Raw genomic sequence first — 19280 nt, 5'->3', positions numbered from 1 at the left:
GCAGGAATATGGAATGGTGACAATACTTGATGATCAAAATAATACATCCTTTTTTTCTTTCCAAACAGCTTGGGTTTTTTTCCTTGTTAAAAAGATGTTATTTCTCGAGTTTCTTTGTATTTGTAGCCAGTCATGCTGTTCCTTAGCTACTGGAGACCAGTGATGCTGGTGTAGAAATGCACTGTCCCTTAGCTGTCCTGCTTCCTTTCCAAATCTTCCTTCCAAACTTAAGTTGCCTCTGGAGTCCATCTACCTGAATATCGGAATTCTTTTACTATTACTCTGAGTCTTTAATTTTGAATGTCATCGCTCAATCAGTTTGTAATTATGCTTGTCTAATTTAATAAGTTTAATAACAATAGTATACAAATTCTAAGTCCTAATTGACTGAAAGAAGCTAGCTTGAAATACTAGAAGTTATGTTTGTGACTAGTGACAGTGAAAGGAATTAAAAAACATAACTACTGTCTCGAGCATAATCCTGTGCAGTGTTAGTGCATTCCTTTCCATGTACCTTAATTGGTTGTTGATACTAATTCTTCTGTTGGGGGGTGGGGGGTGGTCAGGGGAGGAGAGAGAAGAAAAGGAGTTAGATTAGTGGTCAGCCTGTTGGTTGCCCAACAGCATTTTCTAGCATAGTTCTAGCACAGTGCTAGAACGTAACAGCAACAATGGGTTTTCCTTCCTGAGCTGGTCAGGAGCTGGTCTGTGACTTCAAAGTGGAAGTGAAATGTGGACAAAACAGTGTGCTTGAAATGCACAACACTTCTGACACAAATCAATTGCAGTGCAAAAGTATCTGTGATGTCAGTATAGCAATGTACAATGCAGTAATTTTTGGAGTTCTTGAACTCCAAAGTAGTCAAAGTTCTTTTCTCCCAATTTTTAAGGGTTGTGATCTTTATCTGAGTTGTGAGGACCTTAAAGGGATCTATTTCAGTTTGTCTTCTTGAAGTGCAGGTTAACTTACAATCAATTTTGCAAAATGCAGTGTATATAGACTCTGCCAATGTTAAAGACCATTAAAATTACAGCAACTAGAATAAGAAATTTTGCCTACAGGTTTGCTTTGAAGTGCTTTGGCTGTATGAATGATAAATTATACAGAAAACTCAGAAAATGTTTGTGGCTCTAGAATAAAATCTGCCAGCTAAATGGAAGTAAGTAGTATGATAATGTCTTGCATCTTTGCGAGAGAACGTTGCCTTTCAACTGTTACTGCGTCAGATTTCTCTCGAGCTCATGTGGACTTAGGAGATGATTTTTCTCATGTGACAGGAGAACATCAAAAGGTCCTAGTATGACAATTCTAGCAAAGTGTTGGCTCTTCACTACTTCATTTTACATTTTGAAGGAAGGGTTTCCTGTTGAACAAACACTTGTTAGCCTGATAACATTTTCCTGTATTTGAATTGTGAACAGTCGAACAACTCAAAAAAAATTTATGTTATGGTAGATACAGGGTTTTAAGATAGAATATGTGCATACAATAAATCTATTCAACTAATCAGTCTGCTTCCTTTCCCTCCCACCCCCTTACAGCTGGAAGTTCATCAGCTTCTCCTACTATATCTAGTTTCCTCTTGAGACTTTCTGGAATAGTTAACAGTGGTGGCAGGCATTAATGAACAATGCCATGATTATATTCTGCGGGTCTGTATAAGTTGTCATTTTCCATTGCTACTAATTCTTATGGAAACTATGTCATCTCTTTAGTATGAGTACAATATGTGTGCCATGCAGAGTTGCGTGCTGCAGTATTTAATGAAAATGTGTACCTCATCACCAAGTCAGTAGAAAGTATTTGTAGATTTCATTAGTGACTGATCTGGCATTTAAAATGGAAAACTTATAATAAGATGTTACTTTCCTAAGTTCTTAACTAGGATATTGCAGGGTGGCTAGACTACCATTAAGAGTTAGATTGTAATTAATTATTCTTCAAGGTTCTTTGGCATATAAGAACTTCTTTAAGGTATAACTATGGAAGAATTCAGGGGAAAAAAAATTAGATGCTCCATTTTCTTAGCAGTTGTAAACCTTCATGATAAAATACTTGCAGTCAGATCTAATGGAATCTAACAGCCTGATTAAAATCTTGCATAACGATGATTTTTTATGACCTTTTTGCTTTAAAGGATGAAAACGTAATGTTTAAGAACTAGTTTCTGGACATGTAGAGATACTGGCTCAACATCTACAGCTTCAGTTGGGTATGGCATCTCAGGTGTTCTGGTCAAGCTTTAAATACTTAAGCAAAGACTTAAGGTCCAATTTATTAAGACATTGAAGGGATGGTAGGACAGATGCTGTATTGAAGAATCTTTTAGGACTAGTTTTTCTATAATTTTGAAGTGGACTGTATGCTGTCAGGATTAGATAAGTGCTGGGGACAAAACTTGGTGTCACCACTTTTATTACCAACCATTTTTCTCTGTGGTAGGGAAATACTTAAAACAATAGTTTGTCTGTGAATGGTATTCTCCAGGTGTTTTTTACTCAGTGCTGTATTGTCTGCGTGTTTAAAATACAGAAGAATCTCTGAACTGCATTAACAAGTTTTCTCACTACTCGTTGCATGAGCTGTACTGGCAGAGCTGCAGACGCCGTTGCTACAGACTGCTTAACAGAAGTTACAGCTTGGTAGTTGTGGTTGCCCTACGGCAAGTTTAGGATGACTGCAAGTATGTTAATATGAGTCAGATTTTTTTCAGCCTTATACAAAGTTTGTGTAGTGGAACCTTGTGCTGGGTGGAGATCTGCTCAGAGGAAGAGACCACCCACCTCTTTGGAAAGGGGCTTAGCAGAGGCTGCATATAACCACATTGTCTGCGAAGCTGGTATCCACAAGTAACAAATCATGACTTGCTGTAGGTTTTACTCATTTAGGAAGGAATATCTTTAACCTCTGGAGCCATGTTGAGGGGGAGCAAAACTAAGGCATTTGGTCCCATTCAATTGTTTCCCAGACAACAATAATGTTTTCTATTTGAGCATGGCAGGATGAAGTGGAAATCTGAGAAAGAATGTTTATTAATAGGAGCAGCAGGAGCTGGTGGATTTAAAAAGAGGTTGAGCATTGAATGAGAGTTGCTTAAAGTTTTAAAATCTTTCTTCATTTTCAGGGAAAACGCTGAGTTTTATGTTGAGATATCATGAGTAATAAAACTAAATTGCTTAAATCTTTTGAAGTTGTTGTAGGGATAATTATTTTTCTTGCTGAGTATTTAGCTGAGAAAAAAATTACTAAACTATTTGAAAATAAAGTACAAAAGATTATGTGTTCAGATTACTTTTCACTGATCTCCGAAAGGAATGCAGTGATTTTGCCAATACTGGACAGAAAAAAACAGCTTAGAAAGGGCAGTGTAATATTTTAGCAGATCTGGATGAAAGCGTTAGAGAAAGTTTAAATAGGAAGAATGCGTTTATTCAAATGAGTTTTTGATCAGAATGCCAGAAGGTCTCCTTGGAATATGAAAAATCTTTCTTTTTGTAGCACAGAACTTATGTCTGCACTTAGAAGGATTTGAGCATATGCTGAATGTGCTCTATTTTGGAAGTATGGTGAGCCAGATTTGGTATGAACCGCCGATGGTCTTTTGTCAAGCAAAGAATGGGAGGCCAGAGGTTTGACCTTACGGTAAGTGGATCCATCCAGCAAACGTCTTATCAGTGGACCAGATAAAAAGTACTTTTATATCTGGATTACTGACCTGTCAAGCTGATTGTTTCATGGTGTGACGGCAACCAGCACTTGTCAAAAGCTAAATATACTCTTTTCTGAGGAATCTAAAAATGCTTTACAGTCTTAAACTAAGCCTTACTATTCCTTCACTAACATGTCTATGAATAAAATTGTGACCTCTCTCGGTGCCCTCTCAGGCTGCACAGCACGTGGCCAATGGGCCTGTTGATGTAATAGCAAGAAGCTAGAGCAATTCAAGCGTAGAGATGGCCAAGCAGCAAAATACTGTATTGCCTGTAGTGCATTCTCTCCAAGTACTGTAGCTCAGTGGTTTCCATTGCAGGTGTCAGGGTTACTTTTTTGGAGGAGAATGCAGGAATGTTGAAGTCTTACACAGCATCAGGCATCTTGCACAACATTGTGCATCCTGGAATTTACCTTGTTTTGGGGGAAGGTAAATCCTGCCTAAGCATTAGATGGGTGAGCAGTCCTATGTGGTGCTTTGTAGCTGCCTTTTGGAGACATTCTTCTGAGAAGGAAGGTTGCTTTCAAATCTAGCAGTTGTTCCACCTCCTTCAGTGTGCAACTGATCTCAGAAAATGAATAAATAGAAAGCTTCTGCAATAAATACTTCTTCTGAAATCTAACTCCAGAGCTGTGTCAGGCAGAGATGGGGGAAGGGGAAAGATGAACTTTGCCTTGCTTTTTCTGAAAATTGGATTTGTGTCCTTTAGAAACAGCCAGCAATCCCAAGTAACTGGCTAATGCTGTCCTCTAATGAGTGAAGTACAGCAAGCAGCTCCCTTACTGCCGAGAGTAAATATTACTGGAAATTTGTGACAGCAAGACTGAATGAGCCTCAAATGTTTTGTTGGGAAGACGGTAGATCTGATGAGCTGTGACTGAATCTTGAGCAGGACTGGGCTCCGCAGGCCCGGGCACCCTCCTGCAGCTGCTCGGCGACATTCCTGTCAATTTTCCATGCTGCTGCTCAAAATGGATCTGACAGGAATGTCTGCTACTACTCTGGTGTGTTTGCTTTTCAAGTCTCTTTTTCCAGGATCTATCCTGGGAAAAAAAATGTAGGTGCATGCCAGCCAACCATTTCCTCTCCTCAGTAACTGGGGGTGCTGTGGGAAACACAGCTGGTTTGTAAGGGCAAAGCTGAAACGCTTTGTTACAATTTTTTATTTCGGTTTTGCATTTCAAACATTTCAAAAGCTGAGGGGATCAGTGTGTTCTTGTTTGCCTCTCGCTCACCCAAGAGACGATGAAATGATGTCTCCTTTTAGAAGGAGTTTTCCCCTGCTTGGTCCGAGATGCTTGGTTCCTGGAGCTGAAAGCAGTCTGAATTGCAGCAGGACATGTGTGGTTAGTCCAGTCGTTCATAGGAACTACTGGGAATTGTGAGCCAGCAGGTGATGGAGTATCCCTGCTTTCCTTTTCATCTACACACACTCCTTGGGGTTGTTGGGAGAGTCCTGTCCTGGTTGACAAGGAAAAGGAGTTGACAGAGTGCATTTGCTGTCTGTCGGTAGATTAAACTTTTCCTCACACTCTACAGAGTTGCTAGGAATCATCCCAAACCCTCTGAAGTGAACACAGAGCAAAATCCTGCTCAGTGGCCACCGTAGTTCAAGCAATCCAGCTTCCCAGTTTACATGGGCTTCCGCTTGTTGGGCCTGTTTCCCATTAGGAGGCTGTGCTGATCACTCTCCCATGCGCGTCAGCTGAAGGGTACGTACAGGACCACTTGTCTTCCGTAGGGGAGATTGTGATGGTGGGGGATGGACTGGATGTAGTCCAGTGCTAACCACTTCCCATTTTACATGAAAAGGGAATGTAGTGTAACTCACAAAGTTGGATATTTTTTGCCAATTTTCTGATTTGGATTTGAACTAGATAATGTCAGTCTGATGAAGACTTAGTGGAAATCTGTTAAAGCTTGCTTACCTGAAGTTTTGTCACCTTGCAGTTGTTTGAAACTGAAGGGTGTTTTAATTACCGTCAGCATTGCCTGTATGCTTGGCTCAATCAGAAGTGAACTGCACTGTCATAGAAATTGGTCATGGGACCATCCAGTCCCTTTCCATCCCATTCTTTGTATAATTCTGTGTAGTAATACACTACACTTCGTATCGGGCAGAATCATAAATGCCTGAAGTCAAAAGGTACATGCTGCTTCTATTCTTTGGCTTAGAAGATCTTACTCTTGGAACGCTATTCCATCTATGCTTTTTAATTTCAGATTTTTTTTCTTCCTGCTCCAGGCAAGCAAAGTCCACTGCTCTTTTGCTGCCCTTCTTTGCACTGGAATGAATGAACGGTTTCAGTTAAATATGTGATATCTTTAATGTGTCACTTAGTTATGCTGTGCATACTGGGCATGGTGATGGGTTCCTTTTGCCTCCTAGATAATGCTATGGGGGAACCCTGATTTCCTTCTAAGGCTCCCACCTAAAAGGTGGCTGTTGTTCTGCATTGCGATCCCCTCCCAACTTCTTGTGCACCCCCAGCTTCCTTGTTGGGGGGATGAGGATCAGAGAAGGCCTTGACTGTAAGCACTGCTCAGCAACAACAAAAACATCCCTGTGTTATCAACACTGTTCCCAGACAAATCCAAACCACAGCCCTATACCAGCTACTGTGAAGAAATTTAACTCTATCCCAGCCAAAACCAGCACAGACCTGGATCTTGCTATGAAAGTAAACAAAAGAAATTCAGAATTTGCTGACTTCTGTTCTATAAAGAGTAAACTTTCTATTAATGCTTACTGTAAAGCAAAGGCTTTCAAATGCAAGCATCAGAGAAAATTTTTGATTTCAGCTGTAGCACTAACATACCTGATTGTTTCTTCAGTTTTGCACGAGTGCTCCATAGGGAGAAAGTTATTACTGAGTTGTCCCAAAATTATTTATCTGTGAGACTCTGCCTTGCAGTGTAGATGTTGAGGGGGGGAGGGGGGAGACTTGATTATGTTTGACAGTGATTTGTTGATCTGATGCTGTATAAGGAAAAGGCTTGAGGCCTCTTATTTTTTGAAGGGTAGTATCTGTATTTATAGTGGTGGTGTTACTACACAAAGCTGATTCTGATTCCCCCTCCCCATTATTTGCTGTGGGAAAAAGAAACCAGATGTGGTCATTTTGTTTAAAAGCTGAAAGCCAAGTAAGAAAATTTTAAGGCAGCATGAATGCACCACTGTTCCTAAAACAGCAAGACAGTGCAAGACTGCATTTTTACTTACTTCGTAGTGCCAAGCACCAAGCACATTTGTCCCACATTACTTTAATGTTACTGTTTTCCCTGCTGAAAGAGGACTATAATGTTAAGATTATAGCATAAGTGACAGTGTATAGCTATAACACTATAATCAGAATGGTGAGTCACCAGATTTCTTGAATAGTAATTGGTAATTGATGCTAATGAAGGCACATATTATCTTGGATAGTATTCCCTGTATCTCTGCTAATCTGTTCATAACCCTCCCCAATCCACATACCACTACAGTGTGGCCAACATCTCCCATTAGCATTTCCACATTAGCCAGCATAAATTTTTTCTGCACTTCTTAAATATATATGGCCATGCATATTTTAACACTTTATATTATTAATGTGGGTATTAATGTATTTAGGTAAGAGACTTAGAATGTTAAGTTAAACTCAGCTTTCTTTTCATATTCAGTAATTTGTATTTACATATTTTAGAAAGAAATGTTGGCCTAGAAGCATCTTGTGATCTTGATGTAAGAGTAGAGTGACTTCAAAAGAAAAATGCTCCTAAAACGAAATCCACACTTATCTATTTTTAATATCAGGTTGAACTACTTTCAGGATTTAGAGAATACAGTCTGTAAGGGTGGGGTTTGGGGCTGAACTAAACTGGGTTTAGGGCTGGCTGATGCCAAGGGAATTGCTGTCTCCTGTACCGCCCTGCTGCCAGGGGTTTCTGCTACCTGTGAAATCTCGCTCAGAGCTGGTCCCTGTGTGGTTTTTCTTTCTCCCAGAGTGATGCTCCTTTATTTGCTTGAAGGTGGTTCTTTAACTTTGTTGTTGCAAAACACTTGACTTCCTCATGGAAACACATCAAACTGATGAGATAAGATACATTATTGAATATAAGATGTAAAGGAGGTAAATAAAATGTAGTTGTGGCCTTCAGTACTGCCTGTTCATAAAAATAAGAGCATGGACAGTAAAAAAGAAATACATGTTAACTTAAACACATAACTGCTTTCAAATGGCAAGTATCAGTGTCAATGGCTTAATGAGGAACTAAAAAGCAAGGCAGGTGTCTCCAGTTCTTTCTATGGGTATATCTATATAGCAGGGTGAAGATCTGAAAGCTGTTGTGAAGTACCTGTTTGTGCTTCGGTGCCATTAAGAAGGGCAACTGATAGCTAGCAGCTCATGCAAGAGCTATAAAAAGCCTTATACCCTTCCACTTCGCAGCTGTTGTTGCTCATGCTATCTACACATGCAGTTTGAAAAGATATATGTGCTGTGGTCGTTTCCTGCAAACTCCTGTTCCGTCAGGTTTAAGAAACACAGTGAATGTGGTTTATACTTCGTAACAGAAGCATATTTGGAGCTACCATGGCGAGGCGGCACTCTTCTGCGAGTGACGGCTGAAACCAAATCGGTTTTGGGAGGCAGGTGAAGTGTGTGGGTTGGAATTTCCCTGCCCTCTCTCCAAGTCAGTGTTATCTGGACCCTGATTCTGCATAATTTTGGAACTGCCTACTTTCTGCTTGCCTAGAGATGGGATGTTAACGCTAATGAAATTATATACAGCTATTTCGGACCAGGACCAAACCATAGTCTTGCCTTATTTGAAGTAATTCTTATTTGAAGTAATTATTATGGATTATAACAAACACTGTTTTTTTTACAATACATTTTTTCACACTTAGCAGTGCAGTTAACCTTTCTGTCTCTTTTCTATATAGAATAAAATTTTTATACTTTTGTTCTTTCAAAAAAAAAAAAGAAAAGATGACTGTTGAATCACTGTGGTAATTAAACCTACCTTGCAGTGCAAGTAAAAAAAAAAAATCTTAAAAATTTGGTGGGTCATGTCAGAGGGAAATTGTTTCCTGTGAATTCCTGAAAACATATTTTCAGGTGGTAATAGGATTAATGAAGTTAGGCTTCTTTCCCCACCACTTATTATTAGAAGCCCAAATATCTTAGCTCTAACTTGCCTGTGAAGTATCTCCTTATCCTAAAGTGAAAAATATATTCAGGAACATCCTGTAATGGTGTGATTTCCAGCAGATAAACAATGAGAACGATGCTTTGAGTTTGAGGGTTCTCTTCTGCGTTTGACCGCTAATGTGCTTTATGGCCACAGTGTCCCTCATGACTAAAAACTCTCAAAATAACTCTGCAAGCCATGGACTCTGTCCTAAATTCCTCATACCACCAACTGGTAATTTTTTGTATGTGAAAGGGTATTGTGTACAGGATTATTTCCCCTCTTAATGGAAGTGTGATTGCCCCTATGCTAGAACATGTTCATTGCAGACTAAATAGCAAAGATTAAGGGTAGTTAAAAGAAGGAAGCAACCAAACCCAGCTAATTTTAATGATTGAATGTAATGCAGATATAGTTTGGTTTTGCACTGTGAAATAAATCTATTCAGAAGGATGTCCTCCTACAAAAACTTCTATGGAATTTTTAGTAGCCACAAGTGGTCACAGCTTTGTTTATGTATCTCATCTGAAAGCTGGAAAATGTTCCTATAATTAAGTTTAAGACAAGGGAGTATGTAGGGGGAAAGGAAGAGAGAATAGCCTGAGAATATCCGTTGCGGCAAATGTCCTGAGACAATCAGATTTGTTCTCAGAGATGAATGTGTATTATTATAAAGGCCAGAAGAAACATGTCTACCCATTCTGTGTAGGGGCAAGGATAGGTTTGTTTAGTTTTCAGCCTTGCATTGTGTAAATATATTTACATTTGCAAGATGTTTCAATTGCAGCAAAATTAAATTCCATCTAATTATTGTTTGCTTGGAATGGAAATTCTTAAGACCACCAATTTGGAGCTGACACGGAAGAAGGAAAATATTTATCTTTGTGAAACCAAAATGTTGGTTGAGCAATGATAGTCAGGGACTTGCGTTGCTTCATAAGTAGGGTTACAGAATTAGTGTTTTATCTGTCGTTAGCTATGGTTAGATGTTTGCTTTCTGCTGGCTGTGGGTTATTTTACTGTGTCCTCTTGAGAGACTGAACTCTGAAGTCCGTTGAAGTGGTGGAGATTGCTTTACACCTTGGCTGGTGGCTGCTGATCAAAAGGCTGATAAGTTTAAAAAAAAAAAAAGAAAAAAAAAAGAAAACCCACAACACAAGTTTTGGTTCATATAATGCCATTGGGGAACTGGAAGGGGTTTCATTTTCACTACGGAAAAAGGTGATGGTAGCAGGAGTATGGACTTGGAAAGTACTAGATTTCTGTCTTCTACTGTGGGATTTGCTCCTGATTTTCACTAACCTGTGGGACTTTCTTTGTAAGTTCATCTGTTCTTTCTCCATCTGGAAAAGACTGGTGCCTTCTTGCTCCAAAATGCTTCTTATGTCCTCATAAGTGCCAGGGTTCTGGGCTGATGCTCTTGTTTGGATAATGTACTTGTGTTGTCAGTAGTGGAAAATTACGTAACAAAGTGACATCGCAGCTGCAGAGCAAGACATTGATTTCTGTGGCAAGGTACAGTTTGGGTTTTCTTTGGGTTTTTTTCTAACATGTTTATTACTTGTAATAAAAATCTGTATTGTAGTGTTTGTTTACAGGAAATTCATTTAAGTATATTTCGATCAGTTACAGTAATTGAACAGACATAGGCCAATTGGAATATATTAATTTTTAATTTTTTTTTTCTGGTGGTAGTAGGAGTAGTATTAGTAGCAACATAAATGGTGTTGAGTTTTTATCTTGCTGCTTGGCCAAGAATAGTTTGTACTTGCAATAACTTTGTTCCTCTTAAAGTATCAGCAGGTATATTGCTTTTCTATACAGTACCAGCTGAAACTCTGAAGTTTTAGAAAAAGGAAACACTCTCCCTGTAAGATAAAAGGTTTTCACACGAATTACTTGCATTAGTACATTGTTTTTATTTAAAGATTAGAAGATAGCATGAAAGCATGTTGCAACTGCAACTGTTGTTCACTCTACTGAAATGCTTTTGTTCTTGTTTAGTATTTAAATGTTCATGCTAACTCCTCCCATCCTGTCTACTTTGTGTTTAGAATAGGTGAAAGACAAAAAACTTGGAAATGACTCAGAGAGGACAGCTAGAAAATTTGCCTTACAGAGCAAATACGCAATACGCGCTCTAGAGCTCTCTTGTGTGGAGGGTTACGTGAACACGTGGTTAGAAAAAGCAGACGTGTTCTAGCTGCTGAAGTCCAAAAAGTGCCTTATGGAAGGGGTTTTGCCAGGGCAGGTCATCACTTCTCATGTCTCTGTAGTATTTGCTTAGGACTGTAAAGGTGTTTTAATGTACTGTGGCACTTTGCCAGGAGTGTACCACCAAACTCCTCAGCTGTGGTTTTCAAAATTTTTTGAATGAATAAAGTAAATATTTCCTTTTCAAACTGGAAATATTCAGGGTGCTTATCCCATCTTCAAAGAACACCCAGGCACCACAGCTCTACAGGTTTGCTTTCCAAAGAAAATGATTTTCAGGCTCTCAGTTGGTCCCTGCGTTGCAGGTTGGGTAAGGCACCTCCAGGTTAGGAGCAATGATTGCCTTTTGAGTCTGTCACTGAGGAAACTTGTGATGCATTCAGAAGTTAAGATGTAGGGGTTTCAATGTTTCCTAGGTGTTTTTTGAATCATTAGGGATCAATGAAAAGCAAAGAATAATTGATGTAAAAACCAGAATAGATCCTTACTTTTCCTTACTTGGAAGGAAAAAGTTTAACGCAGGGTAAAAGAAAAAGTAAGGAAAACGTTTAACACTAATACAAAGTGTATCCTTTGTATTAGTGGTGGGGTGGGTTTTTGGAGGGTTTTGTTTTGTTTATTTGGGGTTTTTTTTGTTTGTTTGCCATTTGAATATCTTTCAGTCTTTCCTTTTGGGTAAGGTAGGCAAATATTCCAGTGTTAATATTTCAAAAGCCTTTATTGAAATACAGAAATATTGTTAAATTTTAAGACACGGAATTGAAACAACAGGATCACTAAACATAAAGTCTCATAGCCTCCTGGAGCAGACGCCTTCAGCCTCTGAAGTTGGAGGCTGTAATGCCATATATAGTCTTCTAAGAACCTTTTTTTCTTGTGAGTTCATTTTCCCATCAATGTTTTCTCATCAGCATGAACAGCAGCACTGGAGAAGGGAGGCAGTGGGGATATACAACCAGTAGAAGGATGAGAATAGGGCAGACGTCTTTAATATCTTGCACACATGCCAATTTATGGTGATGATAGGACAGTTCACTTAGGAGTCATCCTGGCAAGTCAATCATTCCTTTCCTGTGCTGGTAGTATGAGTGAAAGTAAAATACTGACTATACCAGTGGTTTCTGGAAGCTGAACAGTACTGTATCTCTTGCTGAGTGGTATCCTGGTTCTTTTATTCTTCTCAAAAGATACTGGAATCTTCTGGCTCTGAAATTAATACTGTTATTTAAAGATGTTGCATTAATGTGCAGTTTTCTCTAAGTGCTGTCTTCTAAGTGCTCTTCGAGTGCAGAATCTTCTTTTCCAGCAATCTCGTCCTGTCTTGTATCTGGCAGATAGATACTTGATATTATTTCCTGATGCAAAAGGCAGCCTGACTCCATTTAGTTTACTTCCTTTTTGTCTAACCGCATCATTAATGATACCGTCAAGGTTGCTCTTGGCTGTGGCTGTGATCAGAGGAAAGGAAAAACACAGCAGACAGTCTTTGGGTGCAGTAGGAAAATGATTGAGGTGTTTGATTTTTGTTTTTCCTTTGGTGGGTTGCTTGAACACAGAAAACTGTCAGAATCTACATTTATTCCAAACAGCAGGTTCACTTGTTCTGGATGCTCCAAACCTGTCCCAAGGAGCTTTCACTGTGTGCTAATGTAAGAGGGAAGGAACTGCAGTACCACTCACTGATGTTCTGCTTTGGGACGCAGCTAACCCAGAGATTTTGAATTCATCTTGAAGTAAAATCAAGCACTGTCTATGAATTCTAAATGTTTAATGCTTAAAGATTATTTTCTATTTGGGTTCTGATTAGTATTTCCACTTGCCAACAAAGGTGAGTTACCAAAATGTCTGTCTGCTGTGGCAAAAAGTTAAAAAATTAAGAACTCTTACTAATACTGGTACTGCAAAATTATTAATCTAATGTCATTGACCAATGTAATACAGCAAAAATGCTTTAAGGATACTTGGACGTATTTCCTAGCTGAGAGAGTGATTGATTATACACAGTTTGCCTTTTTAAAGTCAGTGTTGGGTAAGTCTTTATTTTTTTATTCGTCAGTCCTCAGTTAACTAATTGGAATATTTGTGGCATGTGTATGTACATAGTGTGTGTACAGTCATAAAATTTCTTGAGTTTTGATGGTTTAAGATCTTACAATATACATGTAAGACAAAGAGGTGATGTAGGCACGTGTGTTTATAAGGTTTGATGTGAAAAGGATCTTAACGGTATTTGCATGCAAGGAATTTTTAGGAGTGGGTGGGTTTATGATGAGATGAAGGGAAAAAGCAGGTAAACATACTGAAGTCTGGTATTTGTTCAACAGAAGACTGTCATTTCCTAAACTGGAAGTAATTTAATCATGCTCGTATCTGGGGCAGTTAAATGAGATCATTTGCCATAATTACTTCATGTCTAACAAGGTCTGTTGCCATTTGGTTTTTATGTTATGATTCAAATCCTAAAAAGAAAGGAGCTTAGCCTGTGGATGTTGAAAACAAGCGATATATTTCATTGTTAAGACTTGAACAGAGGCTGTATTTCACGAGTCTTGAAAAATCTCCTGTCAAGCTGAACCTTCGCTTGTGACCCTGTTGCTACAGCCTGTTACATCTCTATATGACATAGACAGTTTTGGCCATCCCAAATGACTGCATTTGTTGTGTTGAGATAGAACCATTTACAAATCTTAATAACTATTTTTGTTCCATTTTAGTGAGCTAGACAGAAAAGCTGTTCCATAATTCAGGAGCTATTGCCAAGTGGGTAGCGTTAGAACTGTTGTTACAGTGTCATTGCAAAGAAGGTGAATATTTGTGGTTGATGTCTCGTGGTGTACAGATGCATGAGAGTAATCTGTCCAAAGATGTTCTTCCCTAGGGAAAATCTTGTTGCTCAAGAAAAGCAGAGGTTTTGTGCAAATAACTTTCCACATTTGCTGGTTGTCAGGCAGAGACTGCGGGGTGAGGGGTGCTGCTAGAGTGAGTGACAGCCATAGCTCTCTACAGAAAGAGGTTTGCAGCTTCAGTAGCAGGTAGTTTTTATCAACAGGGTAACATTTGTTTTAGCACAGCCAAGCGGAGACTTAAAATTGAATTAAATACTTCAGACTTAGTTAAAAGATGTTAGACAAAAACTTAAGTTTGTGGTAGAGTGTGTTAAATAACTGATTCTGACTGTGTATTTATTTGTATATCCTGCTGATGAAAAGTATTTGCTGGTAAGGATGTTACCAGTATTGTACTCTTAACCTTCATCTCTGCTCTACAAAGCAACCAAAGGAAGGGGTACTGCTAAAACAGTGGTGGTGTCTGAAATCAGCACTAGGATACCCATCTTGTATATAGCTTGGGCTGTTCTTTGGCTTTTTTCCCTGACAAATAGTAATGTCTTTTGAATCATAATTCATTTCAGTGACAAAAATTGTTTATATAAATAATTGGATCAGACTGGAATTTGGCAATTAAGCTGCAGAACTAAATCTTACCACATATTATAAGTTTCTTTTGATTGTCTAGCTTTCTTTTTGAAAGATAGATTCTGTCCATAATCAATAATTATTTACCTTACTTATTGGAATTCTGCTTTATAACATCATAAGTTAAGTTTGGGGTTTAGTGAGGTTTGGGTGGTTTTTCCTGAAAATGATCCCAGCTGAAAAAAACACGCCCTGATGTTTCATCTAAACTACTTTTCTTAATGAGGTTTATGCAGTTTTCTGCCATGAGATATGTTTGCGAATGCTAAAAGACTACTTTTTGGTCTATTCCAGTGCCTGATGACCTTTCTATAGAAGAAAGAGAAGAGCTCTTAAATATTCGTCGCAGGAAAAAAGAATTGATTGATGATATTGAGGTAATTGACTTATCTCTAAAGATCCTTAGAAGACTGCTTTAGTAGATTAAGTTACAGTAAACTGCATACCTGGGTATGAATTCCAGGTAGTGGTTTTAAAAGCATATAAGTGCTGTAAGCTGAGTATTACTAATAACGCATAGGATTTCTGCATCATTTGTGTGCTTTTAAAAATGATAACTTCTGTATTTGTGTAATACCGCGTGTGCATATGGACGCGTTTTGATTTGTGTGATCAAGGACTCGCTGAACAGCAGATTTGCGGACAGGGTAGGAATGAGTGAGAAACGTAGCTAAAGAAGTCTTTTACTGAAACTGGCAGTGGCAATTGGGTTTTGGTGCTATGACATGAGCACACACTGGGAGTTCAGATCCATGTGTTTAACAGTCATTCAGTTGTGAAATCTTTAAGCTGAATATCTAAGGAAGACGTAAGATTCGTCACTTTTCTTCAGGTGACTAGCAAATATTAGAAAAGAAAACCTAACTGATCATATTAGTATATGATAGATTATTTCAAAATTTTTTTAATGTGGGTTAACATATTGTCCTTCCTTCTTTTGGCAGAGATTAAAATTTGAAATTGCTGAGGTTATGACAGAAATTGATAATCTGACTAGTGTAGAAGAAAGGTAAGTCACGCTAACATCCAGACATGATTCAGTAAGACCTTGGAATGGGTCTTTCAGGAATAGCAAAAAAAAATAGCTTTGTTATGCTAAACGAACATTGGATCGCCTTTCTTCAGTCGTTACAAAGTCTCTAAAGCCTGATGTTATCCTGTTCAGTTGTGTCATTTGTTTGGATAGAAAATACGTTGGATAGAATGTAATATTTTAGATTGTCCAGTTAGTAACGATATAATTCTCTGAAGCTGCAATCACTTGAGGGAGTCGAAAATAGTAACACAATTTTGCCCCTTATAAAAAGTGAATGTCTCTTTTTTTTTTTTTTTGTAATAGAAAATAAAAGTTAAAAGAAGCTCATTCAGAAGTTGGGTTTGGGTTTTTGTTTTTTTTTTTGTATAAGGGCAATTGATGACTGCTTGTTGTTTCTTCTTTTTCTCCATGTATAGCAAAACTACACAAAGAAATAAGCAAATAGCCATGGGAAGGAAGAAATTCAATATGGACCCTAAGAAGGTAGAGAATTTTTTTTTCTACTTGTCAGGAATAAAGTTCCTGCTTGTAATATAATCTATGTCAAATACAGTCCATGTTTTCTTAAGAAAACATTTCTGATAATACAAGTTCACAGGCCTCATTTGTATATCCTGTAACAGACTGAGCAGATGGTTAAATTAGAACCAGTCATCTAGTCATTTGCTAGTCGTGTGCTTTCTTCACTTGAGCGAATCTTTTTGATAAAGAAGGTTATTTATCAACAATCAAATAGGCCAGGTAGTGATTGAGCTGGCTTGCAGAAAGATGATTTGCATCTGATGGAGGTCTTCTATGTTGATATGTCAAATGTAATTCTAAAAGTATTTTGATGTTTGATTATTGAGGCCATACGTACTTTTTATGACCTCCTATATTTGCTTCTTTGGAAATACCTTTAACTTTTTTTTATTCATTCTCATATGACTTTTATATTTGCATATCTAAATTCTGTTTGGAAAAAAGATATTTATGAGCATCTGGATGCTTGTATACATACACACACACACACATATATATATACACACATATGTGTACCTATATGACTTGTGCAAACACCTGCAAGTAGAAACTTGGTTACCAGTTTCAAGAAGTCTGTGTACATTTAGCCAAGAGTTATTAAAGTGGTTCATTTCTCTGGAGTGCCTCTCCTTTTATTAAACAATCGTAAATTTTCTGGAAAATTCAGGGACCTGCATGTTCTCTTACAGACCTCCTCCACTATGTTTGAAAGAGCTGCTTTGACATATTTGACCTTTAGCCTTTACTTTTCATTTTACATCTTCCTTGCTTTGTTGTACGACCTTCTGTTTGTAATTGAGATTCCATTTTCAATTTGTGAAGAGGCTTCTTTAAGGCCTTTTTTTAGAAATTGTTTTCATTTGCTTTTCCTGTTAGTTTTTGATGTGTGTTCTTTCCAGTTGCACTGAATTCTGTTAGGTTTTGGTGGCTTTTCTGTAATCTTCCAAGTATGGTGATGGCTGCTTTTCTTCAGGCTGTTTTTGGTTTAACAGAAACACTCAAGTCCTTCGAGATGCAGAATCCTTTTTAAGCTACTGACCATATCTTTTATTTTTATTTTCCACTTTGGTATTTAACTTCTGTTGAGGGCAGAATACCCCCAAATATCCTGATAGTTCGCTGTTGTCCTCCAGCTCTTCCACGTCCTAGAAGTTTGTGGCAAGGTCCCAGGATGACGTCAGATGATTTCATCCCAATGTTAGCTCTTTTTTGTTACTGTTCTTGCTGGGTGAAATTATTTCTAAAAATAGATGCTTTGGCCGCATTGCTACTGTAACATAACTTAAATGTGGTAAACAGACTTAGAGTAGTAATTTCTTAATAATGTCTATGAATCAGGGGTGGCCTGCAGTAGCTGGCAGCTCTGAAGCTACATCATCTTGTCATTTGCAGCTGCTCCTTTAAATTACAGACCGCTACAATAAATGTCCTTCTAATACTGAGAGAATTAACTTGGGGTCATTGCAAAAAGGATGTTTTTCATTCATAAATGGGGGGCATTCTGGAATTAGGAATATGAAAGAACTGGGGTAATAATATGGATGCTGAATCCCCTGGGGTTTTTTTCTGTAAATAACAGAATTCTTATGTTTTCACATTAGCAGGAACACAGTGAGTTAATTCTCTTTTACCATTTTTATTTGAAGATCTTTACCTTTTCTTATGTGTAACCTGTATGTAGAGCAATTCTCCCTGCCCCACCCAGAAAATCCTCATTCAAATTAGCTGTGTTTCTTGCAGTAACGTGATGTAATATCGGGTTCCTTGCTGATTGGATTTGGTTAGCTAGTGTGGGATGGGCTACAATGGTAAACTCTCTTCAGGAATCCCTGTGCAGAGGACATAAAGCTGTGCTTGCAATTTGCTGCACTGGACGTCAGTACTGCCCGTGCTGGGCCCAGGAAATGAATTTTCTATGGCAAGGGCAGGGCTTAAATAACTGCAAAATGTGTAATTAAGTTACTGTAAAAGCTATGAAATTCAAAGCAGATTTCATTGAACTGACTAAAAAAATCTATGCAATATCTGTACTAGATATTGCATATTTCTGTAACCATGAATTCTGTGTGGGGAGGTCAAACTAATACATCTGTCTTCTGTCTCCAGAAAGAAAATTTGCATCAAGACAAAAGATAGCGTAGGAGTTGATGGGGATTTGGATGACCTATTTTAACATTTATTCCAGACGCTGGAGTTGTTATCCCAGACAAATTCCTTTTCCTGTTTATTTGACTTCTGCTTCTTTAACATCTTAAAAAAAAAAAAAGAAAGAGAGAGAATTCCAGAAAAATAAACATTAAATTGATTTTTTTAGTATGTTGAAGTATTTGCTTCTGTGCAGAGAAATGGGCTTTCTGTGCTTCTAGTCGTGTCTCTTGGCTTTTTCAGTAGCTCGTACAACTTCTTTCAAGCTCTTCTGGTCTATTCACCAAGTGAATGTTGTGGTGCAGGTGTTGAACAGGGGAACCTGCAGCTGCTGTTCCTGCTGTTGCTTAGGTTCGCTAGTGGTTCCCATAACTTGGTATGGGAAGAAACATCATGTTTCACAGTCAAATTCGTTTTTTGAACAAATAGTTATCCAGTAAGCTTTTGAAGGAATTATTTTTGAGGGAACCGCAGCTATTTCTGCTTCAAGATAAAACGGATATATTCTTTGCAACAAAGTCATGTCTGTTCTGAAATGACTTATAAAAAATACTAAGTTGCCAGAGTTGGAATATCAGCCTGTCATCAAAATGAAGTTTTCAGATGATGATAAAATTGTTTTGAGAGAATTGCATTCCAGACTTGCTTCAAGCCTTATAACATCACGGTTCATTTTCAAAAATTGACTTTTTTTGTCAGGCAGGTAATAATTTCATTATAAAAACCCAGGCCCAACCAAACAGAAAGATAATTTCTTTTTTTGAATGTTACTGCAGGGGCTCCTATGATATATCAAAAAATAATGGAAGTTTTCCCAGTTGTAATGAAATAAGAAGGAAATATATTCCATTTGCAGAAATGGAAAAACTTCTAGTGGGTCTGAAATTATGAAATATTCTAGTTGGAAAGATTTGGAATAATCTATTAAGCTCTTTTGTACATATTTAGAGTGCAAGATAATAAGGTTACTTCCAGCTGCCGTTCCTCCTTTTCACTAGC

At 38.0% G+C, this 19280-nt stretch overlaps 1 protein-coding gene across 1 annotated transcript in view; it reads left to right on the top strand.

The window, feature by feature from the left end:
* CYTH3 (cytohesin 3) overlaps window positions 1–19280 on the top strand; it is a 45026-nt gene that overhangs the window by 10037 nt on the left and 15709 nt on the right. The window contains exons 2-4 of the mRNA XM_010160657.1: window positions 14851–14955; window positions 15523–15587; window positions 16031–16097. Of these exons, the coding sequence (XP_010158959.1) occupies window positions 14851–14955; window positions 15523–15587; window positions 16031–16097 (237 nt within the window). The remainder of the gene's footprint in view (window positions 1–14850; window positions 14956–15522; window positions 15588–16030; window positions 16098–19280) is intronic.

This window comes from Eurypyga helias, unplaced genomic scaffold (genome assembly GCF_000690775.1).
Source record: "Eurypyga helias isolate BGI_N326 unplaced genomic scaffold, ASM69077v1 scaffold10981, whole genome shotgun sequence".
Classification (NCBI taxonomy): domain Eukaryota; kingdom Metazoa; phylum Chordata; class Aves; order Eurypygiformes; family Eurypygidae; genus Eurypyga; species Eurypyga helias.
The sequence above is the reverse complement of the archived record's forward strand: the minus strand, read 5'-3'. Positions and strand labels throughout refer to the sequence as shown.